This window comes from Rhinatrema bivittatum, chromosome 16 (assembly GCF_901001135.1).
Source record: "Rhinatrema bivittatum chromosome 16, aRhiBiv1.1, whole genome shotgun sequence".
Classification (NCBI taxonomy): Eukaryota; Metazoa; Chordata; class Amphibia; order Gymnophiona; family Rhinatrematidae; genus Rhinatrema; species Rhinatrema bivittatum.
Genome location: NC_042630.1, coordinates 6,889,409 through 6,905,599, shown reverse-complemented (window position 1 = coordinate 6,905,599; position 16,191 = coordinate 6,889,409). Strand labels below are relative to the sequence as shown.

General features: G+C 46.3%; 2 protein-coding genes across 5 annotated transcripts in view; one reads left to right on the top strand and one right to left on the bottom strand.

The window, feature by feature from the left end:
• The window catches only part of CARMIL3 (capping protein regulator and myosin 1 linker 3), a 96,752-nt gene extending 89,845 nt beyond the window's left edge, over positions 1-6,907 (bottom strand). For all 3 annotated transcript variants that reach the window (XM_029579353.1, XM_029579354.1, XM_029579355.1), the window contains exon 1: positions 4,354-6,907. In XM_029579353.1, coding sequence (XP_029435213.1) covers positions 4,354-4,393 — 40 coding nt within the window. In that variant the 5' untranslated portion in view covers positions 4,394-6,907. The remainder of the gene's footprint in view (positions 1-4,353) is intronic.
• Positions 6,908-6,938: 31 nt separating this feature from the next.
• The window catches only part of LOC115077145 (dehydrogenase/reductase SDR family member 4-like), a 37,522-nt gene continuing 28,269 nt past the window's right edge, over positions 6,939-16,191 (top strand). The window contains exon 1 of one of the 2 annotated variants that reach the window (XM_029579359.1): positions 6,939-7,045. The gene's annotated coding sequence lies outside the window, so the exon portion shown is untranslated. Of the gene's footprint in view, positions 7,046-7,182; positions 7,481-16,191 lie in introns of those variants that run through there. The other variant, XM_029579358.1, reaches the window with a different exon arrangement.

The following is a 16,191-nucleotide window of genomic DNA, read 5'->3' as shown; positions in this document are numbered from 1 at the left end:
CTATTGAAATGCTAATTACAAACCACATACTCATGTGAATATCATGCATATAGACATGGTAACGGTGTTTGCAAGTTATATGTATGCATGTGTGTATATACATATATAAATATAATATATAAACTCAAATTACTCTCCTTGCATATGCGTACGTAAGTAATTTTCTAGAGAAGAGCAGGACAATAGTGAAAATGATGATTGCTGACAATCAGATGCCACTACATTAAATCCTTTAATGCTCAGTGAACAGCATACCTTCAGGCAAAGGAAGAAGCAAGATGGCAGACTCCCCATCCTCCCCGAAACAATAAAAGAGAAGCCAAAACACAGCAGAATGCATGGATGCTAAAGATGGATGCACTCCACTAAACATTAGCAGAAACCTCAAGTCCAAGTGCCTGCATTTAGATAATGTTGTATAATGAAAGAGGCACAAATTCTGCATAGGCTTCAAGTTCTGAAGTGAGAAAGACCAATGGGAGTTAAGTTACTAACTTGGCCCAAATGCCTACATTTAGGGCCCTAAAAAGTGAAAGGAACTGAATTTCAGCACTAGGCAAATTATTTGCCATCCTAAATTTAAGTGAATTTTCAGTCAAGAATTTAGGCTCCTAAGTTTGGCTGAAAACAGATGCCATATTTAGGAGCTAGGCTGCTTTTTAAAATATTGACCTATTTATATTTATGGTAACTCTACAAGCCAGAAATATTATGCTGAGATGTCACTAAATATAATGAGGCCAATATTCAAAAGGCACTTAGCCAGTTACGTGGCAGCTCTCTGAATATTCAGTGGCCACTACTTAGCCAGTTAAGTTAAGGCACTTAGGGGGTCATTTATCAAAGTGCTATATGGCGTTTTCACATGCAAAAATACCATTAACGCATGCGAAAGCACCATAACATTTGGTGCAATGCAAATGAGAAAAAGGGGAGGATATTAGGGTGGGAATTTTGGCCAAGTGGGCTGGGCTCACAGTTTTGCGAAGCCATATCGCACGGCTTTAACGCGAATTTTAACTATACCTTTTTCATTTGCTTAAAGGGAAGAGAGAGAGAGAACACTGCACAAATCTCATCTTTGGGTGAGTTTCCTCATGCCGAAGGTCATCAGAGCTTCACAAGAGAGCACTGTGCTGTTCATACATCTCACTTTGAATGTCAAAGTGGCCCCTAACCCCTACACTAATACCTAAACCTCACCTTGAGTTACTAGGTGGGCCTCCCATAGAGATATAAATACCCCTCTAGTGTGAGGGCATTATGGCTAGTCTCTCTCTCTCTCTCTCTCTCACATAACAGTCTGATTCATAAGCTCCACAATATTACCTTTTCACATTCTGGTTTTGTGTCACAATTCAATATAATTTATATAAATATAATGATCAACAAATGTACTGGACCAGCAATACATTTCTGGCTAATATAATGTCATTTGTGAAGATTATAAAGTTCATGTGACCCACTTTTTTGTGCCTTGCACTCCTAGTTTGCTGGTGGCTTTTGAAAGTTAGACAGAAATGTACCCTTAGTCCATTTGTTTGGCGATTATAATTTCTACATATTCAAGTGGACTAACACAGCAACCACACTATTATATTCACTTTAATTTATTACAAGAATTACAAAGAAGCTATATGATCTTGAATGATCACATCCATCTCTGTATATTGTTTGTGTGTTGGTCACTCTGTGTCACACCCCCAAAAACCATATATTTACTGCCTTTAAGAGAGATAGAATGATTGATTTTGTTTTCTTAGGCTCTACTCTTAGTATCCCACTGAAAACTGTTCCTTGACAACCGTAACCAAACATGAAATACAATAAAAATGCATTTCTCGCAGGACATGTGAACACAGCAATTTTCTACGCATTTCACGTGGGTGAACACATTTACACATGCAAAACAAACTTCTGAATATTGCCTGGCCTCTGGGCACAGCGTAATAGTGCGGGCATTTTTAATTACTGCAAACAGTAGGCATGCCATCTTTCTGCCACTGAGAAAAGGGGCATTGCTGCAGCAGGGGGAGGTCAGGGGAGCAACTCCATGCGCATAAATGCCTTTATTTCCATCATTTTTGACACTAAGATTTCTCCTAACCTAAAAGCAGAAATGTATAAAATATTTCCTCAAATAAATAATATATGTTTAAAAATAATAATAATAAACTACACAACCACAGTAGTCAGTTGGAAGCATGGCAATCTGTCCTCATCTTAAGACGGTCATGTTAGAAGAACCAATCTGAGAGATAATTCTTTCAAAATGAAATGCTGAACATGCTGATCTCTGGTGTGGATCTCAAATCCAGCATTAATGCCTCTCGGGACAGGCAGAAAAATGAGAAGGCAACAGTGCACATGCCAGGAGCCATGGATACAATATATTACTCAGCCTTTCAAAAAGAAATGCAGCTCAACAAAACAGCGTTATGAATATATAGAACAGGACAAGATAAGAGCTGCAGGATCTTCCACTGCAGGGAAGAGTGGATTTATGGATGGACAAGAAGGTTTGAATGGCTGAAAGTAGGAGACAGATGGATGAAGGGGCCTGGAAGGCTGAGGAAACAGAGCCATCCTTCCATGCCACTCACGTCTTGGGCTACTGGAAGTGCACAACAGGATGGAATATGATGAAATAAAGTAGGAGATGGGCCAAGGACAAAGAATACATGGGTTGCTAGCATTCAACTGGTAGCTATTTATGGATACACAGGGAAAGACAAAATGGATTCATGACATCTTGCCTAAGCAAAAATGAATCTGTTTCCTTGTCATCTGATAAACAGACTGTAAATTAGCAATTGAAACAAGGCTGACAGTTCATCAGTGTGTTCAAAAAGTATCTAAACCGTAGCACTGCAGTGCAGCAGACTCATGTCTACCGTTCAGTGAGGCTGCAGAGAGGAAAAGGGACGGGTTTCTGTCCCAGTCCTAAAGTGGAAGTGAGGGGTATATTCAAAGGAGAATTCCCTTCAGACCCTGGAACCACCCAGGCACACCATCTGGAGCGGGGACTAGCTAGGAAAATGCTTGAGCACTAGGTAAAAAAGCAGAGATGGTAACTTTCACCTCGCAGCTTTCTTATAATCACATCCAGCTGCCAGTTGTATAGTGCTGTAATAGCTTAACATACATATACATATATATATATATATATATAGCAAACAAAAAAATTTTTGGCACTATCGTCTCCTCCAGTGCTATCAATGTAACTATTTGTCAAAACACCCCAGCGTAATATCGTTGGAGACTACTAGCACTCTTTACCTATGTGCCACAACATAGGTAAAAAAGTGATGGAACATAGGTAAAGAGTGCTAGTAGTCTCCAACGATATTACGCTGGGGTGTTTTGACAAATATATATATATATATATATATATATATATATATACACGTCGTTCTCACTGTTGCTGGAACTCTCTGCACTAAAGATCTAAAGAAAAATGAGCCCAGGGCTGCAGGATTTGGGATTTTTCCCATTGGCGTTCAACTACTTTTGTCTTGTACCAGAAAAGTTCTGGGGAAGTCTTTAGAAATAATGATCTCCAGGGACAATGCTGCCCTCCCTCTCCTGCTAAAAGGAACCTCATTTTCTTTCCGTCACTGTGACCATCCTCAAAACAAACAAAAAACCATTTCTGCTGTAAGAACCCATTGAAGCAAATAAATGCAAACTGTGTGGCCCCAGGAAAATCTTTAAGAAACTGTTAACTCTCAACTATAAGGCAAAACCATACAATATAGTGAATCCTAATCACTGGAAAACCATACTGAGCAAAGCCAAATGGAAAGACTGAGACTCCTGCTTTGCTGGAAACGTTTATGGAAAAGCGGTATATGAAGTACATAAATAAACAAATACAGCCACCCAGCAGCACTTCAGCAACCTCAGGCCTGGCAGAAAAGGATGAAGAGAAACATGGGGTGTGTGGAAGGGAAGAGCATGACAGATCCACAGCCTGCAGCTTTTCAGGGTTAATCTTTCTTCATACAAGAGAATGCAAATGTGGCCATATATTATTAATCCTGTAGCATTAACCTGATGTAGGCTCGCATGAGAGAAGGGGGAAAACGCACCCTGCAGCCTTTAGGAATGAAAAGTAAGGTGTAAACTTATAGCTATGCAGTACTTCACTGATCGAAGCGAACCAGGAGACAGAATAATGCACATCAGATGCTCACTGTACAGCGGTCCAAGGTTAGTCAGGCCGATGTATGAGGATGCAGGTACCCACACATCAAATACTCACCTTCTAGCTCTTTACAGATGTTTACTCACCCTGCAATGATAAGAAGCAAGGTCCGCATGCATGCATGCAGCAGTACATCAGATACTCACCCTGCAGCTCTTTAGAGATGTCTGGGCTGGGCTTGGCCATGGCTGATGCAGAAAGATGCTGCACATGCTAAGGCTCCTCTTTCTGCCCGGGGGAGCTGGAGTTGCTCTCTTCTCCCAGCTCGGTTATTTTCCTGCGCTGATTCTGGAAGCCTCTTTGCAGTATCTCTGGGAACCACTGTCTGTCTGTCTGTCTGTGTCTGTGTGTGTGTGTGTCTGTGTGTCTCTCCTTACTCCAAGTTCTGGGGCTCTCTCTTTAATTCTGTCTTTGTTTTTGGTGGCTCGGCAGATTTCTGCCTTCCTTGTTCCAGCTCTAGAAATCTTTCTCCCTCGTTGTTCCTCCTTCACCCAGGCTGTAGTGATAGCTGGCTCTTCTCTCACTGGTCTCGACCTTCTCTTTCTGCTCCAGATATGGAGATGTGATGCTCTTTCTCCTCTTTACCAGTGAAAGTGCTGAGTGCTTTTCTGACACAGAAGTATAGCTCAGTGCCCTGGCTCAAAGGATAAGACAGTCTCTCTGCATGTCCTGACCCAGGAGGTCTCGTTTTCTGTGTTCTGGCTCAGAACGAAGGAGATCTCATTCCCTTCTATCTCTGGGAGAGGAATCGGTGAGTCCTTCCTGTCACATGCACATCTCACAGTCTCTATATGCAAAGATGAGTCAATCTCTTGCCCTCTGTACTTGGCCAATAAGGGGTGAAGGGATTGCGCTTTCTCAGCATCCCAGTCCCAAGGGCTGAAGGAATCGTGCTCTCTCTTTTTCTCTCTGTGCTCTATTTAGGAAGTGAGGGGACCTTGTTCTCTTTCCATGCCCATCTTAGAGAATGATGGGATTTTCTCTGTGCCTTGCCTCAAGAGTTAAGGTGAGACTTGCTCCCTGTGAATGTGCCTTGTGCCAGGAAGATAGGAACCTCTCTGTGTCCTGTCTCCAAAAATGAAAGTAGGATTCTCTCTCTCCGGGCCCAGCTGCAGGTGGGATTTGCTCTCTGTATCTGACTCCAGTGATGAGGGTGGGATTTGCTCTTCGTGCCTGTCTCCAGAAATGATTCTTTCTCTGAACCAAGTTGCAGTAGGCGAAGTTGGGATTCTCTCCGTGTCCTGTCTCTGGAATGAAGGTGGAATTCTTTCTGTGTCCCGTCTCCAGAGATAAAGGTAGGTTTCTCTCTGCGTCCCGTCTCTAAAGACAAAGGTGGGTTTCTCTCCGTGTCTTGTTGCCAGAGAGGAAAGTAGGATTCTCTCTCTGTACCCAATTGCAGGAAGTGATGGCGGGATTCCCGTCTCGGGGGATGAATGTGGGTTTTTCTGTGTCCCGTCTCCAGCGGCGAAGGTGGGATTCTCTCTCTGTACCCGATTGCAGGAAGTGATGGTGGGTTTCTCTGTGTCCCGTCTCCAGATATGAAGGTGGGATTCTCTCTCTGTGCCCAGATGCAGGAAGTGATGGTGGGATTCTCTCCGTGTCCCGTCACTGGAATGAAGGTGGGGGTCTGTGTCCTGTCTTCAGAGGTGAAGGTGGGATTCTCTCTCTGTGCCCAATTGCAGGAAGTGATGGTGGGATGCCTGTCTCGGGGGATGAATGTGGCTTTGTCTGTGTCCCGTCTTCAGAGGTGAAGGTGGGATTCTCTCTCTCTGTACGCAGATGCAGGAAGTGATGGTGGGATTCCCGTCTCGGGGGATGAATGTGGCTTTGTCTGTGTCCCGTCTCCAGAGGTGAAGGTGGGATTTTCTCTATGTGCCCAGATGCAGGAAGTGATGGTGGGATTCTCTCCGTGTCCCGTCACTGGAATGAAGGTGGGAGTCTGTGTCCCATCTCCAGAGGTGAAGGTGGGATTCTCTCCATGCCCCGTTTCCAGGGGTGAAAGTGGGATTCTCTCTCTGTGCCCAGTTGCAGGAGGCGAGGGTGGGATTGTCTCCGTGTCCCGTGTCGGGGGATGAATGTGGGTTTCTCTCCGTGCCCCGGCTCCAGGGATGAAAGTGGGATTCTCTCTCTGTGCCCAGTTGCAGGAGGCGAGGGTGGGATTGTCTCCGTGTCCCGTGTCGGGGGATGAATGTGGGTTTCTCTCCGTGCCCCGTCTCCAGAGGTGAAGGTGGGTTTCTCTCCGTGCCCCGGCTCCAGGGATGGAGGTAGAGGTCTCTTTCTAGCCTAGGTGCCCATCTCAGGGTGCGAGGGCAGGGCCCTGCCTCCTCCTGTCCGTGGGTGAGGAGACGTAAAGATGAGAGGATTCAGAGAGTCCTTCCTGTCAGACGCACATCATTCTCTCTTCCCTGTATCTCTGCAGTCAGGGCTCACAGCGCCTCCCTCTCTCTTCCTGTCACGGACACAGCTTCCCCCGGCAGAGGAATTATTATCACTCCCGCTATTGTAATTACTGCTGTTACGAGGAGGGCGGCTCTAGAGCGACGGTGAGCGAGTGGAGGCTTTCCCCTCCGGGTCCCTCTCTCTCTCTCACACACACACGCGCGCGCGCGCCGAATGACAGGCTGCCGGAGCGCGCGACCGAGGGAGCGAGAACGTCCGCGCGAGCGCACCCGGCTCACCGCGCTGCACCTGCTCGGCGCCGCCCCAGGGGGAGGGGGGGGGATATGCGCGCGCCTGCCTGCCAATCGCCGCGCGCACGGCCGCCCGGAGAACCTGAAGCACGAGCGCCTCCCAGAGAGACTGGAGGGGAGGGCGGATCTGCGCGCGCGCGAGCTGCAGGTGCTTCCTAACGGTTCCTTCTCGTGACCGAACGGGGGTGGGGGGGGATGTGCACGGATCCTCCTGTTCGGCTCCCGCTCTGCCCTCTCTTCCACTCGGCTTCACGCGGGCCGCGACATTTTGGGGGCGGGGGAGGGCAGAGAAAGCGCGGGGAACATAACGAGGAAACGGGGCGACCTCCCCTGCAATTGAGCCGCCATCTCTGAAGGCCTTTTTTTTTGCCGTCAATTTTCTATACTAACCCAAAGGAGAGAGGGTTGCTAAAGTGGGAGCCGAGCGCGCATCTTAATCCTTTAGAGACGAGACTTAAAGGAAGGCAGCGTGTTGCCCCTGGCAGGATGTCCCAAACTGATGAACCTGAATGGTAAAATAAGGCCGACGAGAAGAACGCTTTCGGATCTAAAGAGGCCGGAGGGGGTTAGTTTCAGGAATAATGTAAGAGGCGTTTGTTTGTTTGTTTTTCATAGAAAGGGCAGTGGATGTCTCCTAGAAGTGAAAGAGCAAAAGCAATGTTAAAATTCAAGAAAACACGGAACAAACACAAAGCCCGAAATCAAGTAGTGTCTGTTGTACTAGGGGGAGAAAATGGACAAACTGGATGGGTCAGGACCACCTTTTTGCTGCCAGTTTCTCTGTTTTTTGTAAAGTTTTCCAAAAGCGAGAGAAAGTACAAGGAGTTGGAGGCAGAGGGACTACTCCCACTATGAGATCTCCAGGGTCTCCTACCCCTGCCTCTGGGCACCCAAATCCTGAAACCGGCTCTGGTCCTATAGAATAAATAGTGTAAGCCCTTTGGGGACAGGGAAATGCTTCCAGGACCTGAATGTGATCCGCCTTGACGTGCCAAAAAGTGGAATTTAAATTTAAAAAAACCCCCAAAACAATGGATTCTGTGATCTGTTTTCCTATCCGCCTAAATAGAAGCAATAGAATTTCCTCCGTTATTCTATATTCATTGGAAACTCAGATTCATGCTCTTCTAAGAATTAAAATATTCAAGCTGGCCTGGTAGCTGAGAGTCAAATGGAAGATTTGGGTTTGATTCATGGGTTTTGCTGGGAGTACTGTGGCTTGGCCTCTGTTGGAAGCAGGATGCTGGGCTTGTTGGACCCTTGGTCTGACCCAGCGTGGCAGTTTCTTATGTTCTTAAGTAGCAGGCACAGCCACTTTGGGAGGGAGTCTCAGCCATCACTCGGGGGGTAACAGAGTGGCCAGGTTTGTTAGCCCAGGTTTTGGAGAGAGATGTGGTTGATTACCCTGGCTGGGTGGAATTGGGGTTTATCCCTTTCCCATTTCCTCTTCAGCCAGCCCAGTCCAGCCAGCAGATGGAGGTTAGAGAATAAAGGTTATCCATTGTAGGGTCCTATGCTGCCGTCAGCCTGCCAGTATTCTCTGTCTCCAGCAGATGGAGGTTTGAGAATAAAGGTTATCCATTGTAGGGTCCTATGCTGCCGTCAGCCTGCCAGTATTCTCTGTCTCCAGCAGATGGAGGTTAGAGAATAAAGGTTATCCATTGTAGGGTCCTATGCTGCCGTCAGCCTGCCAGTATTCTCTGTCTCCAGCAGATGGAGGTTTGAGAATAAAGGTTATCCATTGTAGGGTCCTATGCTGCCGTCAGCCTGCCAGTATTATCTGTCTCCAGCAGATGGAGGTTTGAGAATAAAGGTTATCCATTGTAGGGTCCTATGCTGCCGTCAGCCTGCCAGTATTCTCTGTCTCCAGCAGATGGAGGTTTGAGAATAAAGGTTATCCATTGTAGGGTGCTATGCTGCCGTCAGCCTGCCAGTATTCTCTGTCTCCAGCAGATGGAGGTTTGAGAATAAAGGTTATCCATTGTAGGGTGCTATGCTGCCGTCAGCCTGCCAGTATTCTCTGTCTCCAGCAGATGGAGGTTTGAGAATAAAGGTTATCCATTGTAGGGTCCTATGCTGCCGTCAGCCTGCCAGTATTCTCTGTCTCCAGCAGATGGAGGTTTGAGAATAAAGGTTATCCATTGTAGGGTCCTATGCTGCCGTCAGCCTGCCAGTATTCTCTGTCTCCAGCAGATGGAGGTTTGAGAATAAAGGTTATCCATTGTAGGGTCCTATGCTGCCGTCAGCCTGCCAGTATTCTCTGTCTCCAGCAGATGGTAGGCAAGCATTCCATGCTGTAACTTGAGTCCCGGTTTTAGGCTGGGTGAAGAGGAGATTTGGATTGGGCTTGTTCATAGAAATGATGGCAGAAAAGGGCCATCCAGGCTGCCCAGCAAGCTTATGTTAGTATCTGCTTACCCCGTGCTTATCAGTTTCCCAAGCCATAAAATGAAGGGCCCTCCTTGGTTACTGTCTGAATCTAATTCCCTGTTATCCCTTGCCACTGAAGCAGAGAGCAATGATGGAGTTGTGTTAACAGTATATAGGTTTATTAGTTAAAGGTATTAACCACCCCAGCAGCAAGTTACCCCCATGCTTATTTGTTTCCCCAGACCGTAAAAGTCTTGGTTGCTGTCTGAATCCCATTCCTGTTTTCCCCTGCCATTGAAGCAGAGCACTGATGGAGTTAAATCAACAGTATGTAGGCTTATTGGTTAAGGGTAGTAACTACCACAACAGCAAGTTGCCTCATGCGCTCTTTTCTTCATTTCCATCCTCTCGTCTTTAGGGATCCACAGTGTTTATCCCATGCCCCTTTAAATTCTTTCACTGTTTTCATCTTAACCACCTCCTCCGGAAGGGCATTCCAGGCCTCCACCCTCTCTGTGGAGAAAATTTCCTGACCTTGGTTCTGAGTTGTCCTTCCAGAAGTTTCATTTCGTGACCCCTAGTTCTACAGTTTCCTTCCCAGCAGAAAAGGTTTGAAGTTTGTACATCATGAAAACCTTTCAGGTATCTGAAGGTCAGGATCCTATCTCCCCTGCACCTCTCTCTTCCAGGGTGTGCATATTCAGATCCTTCAGCCTCACCTCATAGATCTTCTCATGCAGACCCCACATCATTCTGGTCGCTCTTCTCTGGGCCACCTCCATCCTGTCTTTATCCCCCTCCAGAACTGAACACAGTAGTCCAGGTGAGGCCTCACCAAGGGCCTCACCAGCTCCTTTTTCTTACTGGGTATTCCTCTCTCTCTATGCAGCCCAGCCTTCTTCTGGCTCTAGCTATCGCCTTCTCACACTGCTTCACCAACTTCAGGTCGTTGGACACCATCACCCCAAGGTCTCTCTCCTGGTCCCTGCACATCAGTCTTATATCCCCCATCACACACAGCTCTTTTGGATTGCCATTGAATCCCAGCTGCCAAACCTTCAACCACTCTTCCAGCTTTCTTAAATCACTTTTCATTCTCTCCTCAGGCATGTCCGCTCTATTGCAGGTCTTAATATCATCCGCAAATAGGCAAAGTTTACCTTCTGTCCCTTCTGCAAAGTCACTCACAAAGATATTGAACAGAACCGGATCCAACATTGATTGCTGTGACACTCCACTTAACATGGTTCTCTCTTCAGAGCAGGTTTCATATACCCTCACACGTTGTCTCCTGTCGGTCAACCTGTTTGTAATCCACGCCACCACCTTGGTGCTCACTCCCAAACTTCTCGTTTTATTCACAAGCCGCCTGGGATGATTAGTGTCTGGACTCCCTGGTTGAGCTGTTCCTGGGTAATAGTTTACAGACTCTCTCCCAGTGGCACTTAGCTTTATAACCAAAGGGCTTCCTTTGGGAACTGGGTCTTGGCCAGTCGGACTGTGAGTACCCCCCCCTTTCCTTTTTTTTGGAGTGGGGATTCTCTTTCCGCAGCTGCTGTTCCTGATTTGTTTTCCCTTCTTCTCTAGCTAAATGTCTATTCTTGATGCTTTTGGATAAAGTTTAAAAAAAAAAGTACTTTGGGCAGTCAGCTGGTTAATCAGAGCGGCTACTGCAGCTGGGATGCCTGGGGCAGTAGTCCAGGATCTGTGGGGTTCTTCCAAGGCTGAATGGTAAAGAAAGCAGGAAGAGATGACTTCTCAGGAGTGCTGTGTTCCAGTTGTGGCATGTGCTGTTCTTTGCTGGAGAGGATGAGTGGTGCAAAGCCTGTCAGGAAGAGAGAGCGATGCAGTGCTTCCAGGGACTGCTTTGGTAGAGTTGTTGGGCCAGCCTGTTCCCATCGGGCATAATTGCTACTGCGGCAGGTGAGCAAGCCATCTTGAATCTGCAGGAAGGAGGGAGATCAGATTGGGGGCTTCCTCTTTTACTACCTGCAGCATTGTTCTTGGACTCCCTGGACCTTTCAGAGCTACAGCAGGGAGGTCAGCAGGAAGTTTGTCAGTTATACAGGAAACAATTCCTGCTTCTGCCTAATCAGCATTGTCTGCAGAATTTTTAAAATGCCTACATCAGGCTTTTTGCCTGGGACAGAATGTAGCTCCGGTAGCTTCCTCCTCCTCCTCAGATGTGCTGCAGAAGAATGTGCCTCTGTATTCTGGGCATGATAGAGCCAGAAAGAAGATATCCTGTGATTCTGAGGTTTCGTTGTTGGCTTTTAGTGCGAATGAGGGAGAGTTGGAAGAGGAGGGATATTCCCCAGAGAGGAAGGCGATTCTCCGATGGTTCATTGTTTTCTCATTGTTTAGGAATTTTAAATGTAGCTGTAGAAAAAGTGAAGGAGGCAGCAGATTCTGCGGATGATTCGATTGCAAAAGCCACCCAAAGCTTTTCCCTTCCTTATTAAGGAGCTGATTTCTAGGGAGTGGTGCTATCTGGAGGAAAGGCCATGAAGAAGCTTGATCCTGAGTGAGCAGGAAAGAGAAAGCTGAAGATTCCTAAGGTGGATGCATTGTTACTAGGAGGACCACTATTCCCGTGGAAGGTGGTGCTTCCCTTAGGAGGATGTGCAGGATAGGAGAATTGAAACTTTCCTTAGGCAAACCTTTGATATGACCAGGTTGTGACTAGGGCTGCTCTGTGTTTGATTCAGCACACTAGGAAAGTTCCTTGGAGGGTCTTGATTTCTTCCTTCAACGGGCAGGCTTGGATTCTGGGGCAGCCAATCCAAGCCTGTGATTTGGTTTGGGTTACAGCTAGGTATATGGCCTCCATGGTGGCAGAAAGGTGTTTATTATGTCTGTGCAACTGGTTAGCGGACGCTATTTCGAAGACTCAGTTGTTGAAGTTTCCCTTTAAAGGAATTTGTCTCTTTGGAGAAGTTTGAGAAGTCCTTTGTGGGGAGTCTAAGGCACCTAGGATGCCTGAAGATAAGCCAGTTTCAGGAAATTAGATCATCTCTTTGTGTTATTCAGTGTTTCTAGGAAAGGTAAGGCAGCTTTGAGGGCTTAATCAATGGATTAAGGAGACCATAGGGGCAGTTTACATGGACAGGGATCTTCCCCTTCCTAAGAGTTTGAAGGCTCATTCTACCAGGGTGCAGTCTGTGTCGTGGGCAATCACTAGTAACTGCATGGAAATACAATGTAAAAATAAGCTGTGGCATAAGCTATTAAGAACATAAGAAATTGTCATACTCGGTCAGACCAAGGTCCAACAGTGGCCAATCCAGCCTACAAGTACCTGGCAACCCAAACACTAAGTAGATCCCATGCCACTGATGCTAGTAATAGCAGGGTTATTCACTAACAGGCATATTTTAAATCACCCGCGGATGTAAAATATGGGGGTTATGTGTGTGGCCGGGCCATATGCGTAATTCCTGTTACACGCAGAAGTGCTGGGCCAAAGAAAAGGGGAGGGGCATGGCTTGAGGTGCCGGTACAGCGGCCATTTGTTGCTGTGCCGGGGAAGCGTGCACCAGCAGGGTACCGGTGCATGCAACTTGCTACTGCTCCTTTGGAGGAGCAAAAGGTAAAATAAAAAAAACGGGTAGCTAGGATAGAGATAGAGAAGGGGGGGAAGGGAGGTTAGGGTAGGGGGTAGGGAAGTTCTCTCCCAGACCGCTCCTTAATATAAAATTGCATGTCCATATGCCCGTGCCAGGTAGCACGCGCACATGGATGCGTGCACGTATGTTTAAAAATCTATCCCTAAGACAACTTGATTAATAGCAGTTAATGGACTTCTCCATGAACTTATCCAAACCTTTTTTAAACCCAGCTACACTAACTGCACTAACTGCATCCTCTGGCAACAATTCCAGAGCTTTATTGTGCATTGAGTGAAAGAACTTTCTCCGATTATTTTTAAATGTGCCACATGCTAACTTCATGGAGTGCCCCCTAGTGTTTCTGTTATCTGAAAGAGTAAATAACCGATTCACATTTACCCGTTCTAGACCTCTCATGATCTTAAACACTTCTATCATATCCCCCCTCAGCGTCTCTTCTCCAAGCTGAAAAGTCCTAACCTCTTCAGCCTTTCCTCATAGGGGAGCTGTTCCATCCCCTTTATCATTTTGGTTGCCCTTCTCTGTACCTTCTCCATTGCAACTATATCTTTTTTGAGATGTGGTGACAGGAATAAATCTTTCATAAGGTTAATAAAAATTTTTACATGACTTGATTATTCCCAGTGAGTTGTAAATCCCAGACTCCCAAGACAAGTCTGATATAAAATAGATACATCTTGGTTACACCTACTTTTGGAGCACAAATGTATAACTTTTCTCCTCTAGGCCTGAATGGTTTGATGCATTGGCATGAAAATACAGAACTTTTGATTCTAGGACTGGATGGTTTGATGCATTGGCATGAAAATACAGTACTTTTGATTCTAGGACTGGATGGTTTAGGGGTACAAAACCTTTCACCTTAAGACTGCATCAGTCAGTAGACTTGCAAAAGGTTATATAACCTTTCAACTTTTAGGACTGGATTGATAAAAAGATTGGTACCAGGCAGGCTTGCTAACTAAGAAAATAATTTTTTTCTTGACAAGTCTTCCAGATTTTTACCAATAACCTAACGTTTTTACTGATACATTTTATCATTGCTGTTTGATGATAATTGGATTTAATAGGCTGACATTCATACACTTATGGACTGAAATTAGTCCCCCAACTCTGGACTGCTGCAGCCTCACAGAGCCTAGGACCATTGTACTAAAAACATAGGCCTATTGCTCATGAGGTTTTTGATGACATTAAATTATTTTTATAGAGATGTCATTTTTTTTCTTTTTTACTAATAGTTGGCACCATGGTACTGGTTCAAAGAGCCCTTACACAGCTAGGATTGAATGTGTTCGTTCCTCTTTCATGTGTTCCAGAACAAACATGGTAACCGGGTTTTTTTTTTGTTTTGTTTTTCTGCCTGTTGAAGAATCTAGTTGTTGAAGCCTGCATTTGTAAATTGCAGAAGTCATAGACTGGCTCAGTGGTAAAGCTGTTTTAAAGAAGAGGAAGTCTGGTGCCTAGCTGAGTGGTGCTGCATCTGCATATATGAGTCAGGGTCTGTGGTTTTAGTTTTTGTCTTTTAATAACAGCTAGTATTTGCCTGTTGGCACTTTTCTGGACACTTTCTGAAGAATAATTTTTTTTTTTTTAGGGCAGTATTATTTATTTTACTTAGTATCTGCATAGTCACCAAGTCGAGCAATAGCCTTATTAGTGGCTAAATGGAGTTCCTGAAGCCCTCCCTCCAGTTTGGTTAGATGCTCCTCAACAATATGAGTCCTAGTTTGAACTCTACCACAGCTACAGCCTGGGTTATTGACAAAATCCTAATGATGATGAATAGTTACACAATTGCCAGGTTCTTGTGGCCTGGTTTGGCCTCTGTTGGAAACAGGATGCTGGGCTTGATGGACCCTTGGTCTGACCCAGCATGGCAAATTCTTATGTTCTTAAAGATCTTGGTATTACAGAAATTATGTAGGAGAGCTGTTGGGACAAAAAAGTGTTCTGGCAGGCCTCATACTGGGGGGGTGTTTATTCAAAGGTAGTTGCCTTGCATGCAGAGCACAAAGTGATTTAAGTGGAGGTAGGCTTAGACAGCTGTTAGACTGATACATGACCCTGCCTCTGAGGATCTAGAGTGGTCCTTATATTTGTGGACCCTTACACTGGGGTGAGATTGGCTCTACCTGCAGGTTCTCACTGCCAACAGGCGAACCCAGGCAAAGCAGAGACTGGTCTGAAGCGTCACCTTTACCAGCCCATGTTCCCCTCAGGTTGAGCCTTTGGGTGCCAGGGCCGGCTAGACTTAGATGAGGGACTCTGCTGATGGCTAGGGACGTGGTCTAAGGCCAGGCTAAAGTCATAGGCAGGTGGCAGTCAGGTGTCTCGAGAGTCTAGGCAAGAGTCAAGGGTAGACAGTGATCAGGTGTTTCGAGAGTCCAGGCAAGGTCAAGCCAGGTATCCGAGGGGAAAGAAAGAGGGACAGATAGGGCTGAGGCAGGCTAGGCTGGCACGGCAGCATCAGGCTGGCAAGCGAAGGTAGGGACAGCTGGGCAGACGAAGGCAGGAATAGGCTGGACAGAAACAACACACATTACAACGTAGCTGTACCTGTTGCTGAGGCAATGAGAGAGAGACCGAGAGGGCCTTTTATAAGGCTAAGCATGAGAGTCATCAGGAGGCGCTGCGAGGCTTTCCCCACCGCAGATCCTTTAAGTCTGCCTGAGTTCGGCATGCCCGCATGTAGGAGAGCATCAGAGAGCTGCAAGAGCGGCGGCAACTTGCCGTGCTTCCAGGAGGCCGGCATTGGGGTGAGTGAGCAGGACCATCTGTGAGCCAGGAAATGTAACAGTCCTCAGTGGTTCAAAAGGGATTCCTTATCATCCATGCCTGACCAGTCCAGAACCCATTTGTCTGGTCTGGACTGGTCTAGCAGGACTAAAGGAAAGCAAAATTAAAAAGTAAATTTAAATTTCATCTTGCTGGGGTTGCCCAGTGTTCTGGCAACATGAGGGTTAGAGGCTAAGATGAGGTGAGCCTTTAAACCTGGAGAGTCTTGTGAGTGCACATACCCATGTGACTATTCCTGTAAGCAGAAGAGTATTGTAAAGTTGGTTTAATTGTGACAGGTATGTAGAAGATTGATCTAATTGTCTTCTCCAAGGACAACAGGATGGTAGTCGTCCTACATGGGTGACATCATCAGATGGAGCCCCGGTCCGGAACTTTGATCTCAAAGATTCTCGAACTTTCAAACGTGCCCCGCTGAGCATGTGCAGCTGTAGTCATCACCCTGGCCCCAGGCAGAGTCCCTCAGTCTCTCCCCCCCCCGCGGAGCCGAGTGGTC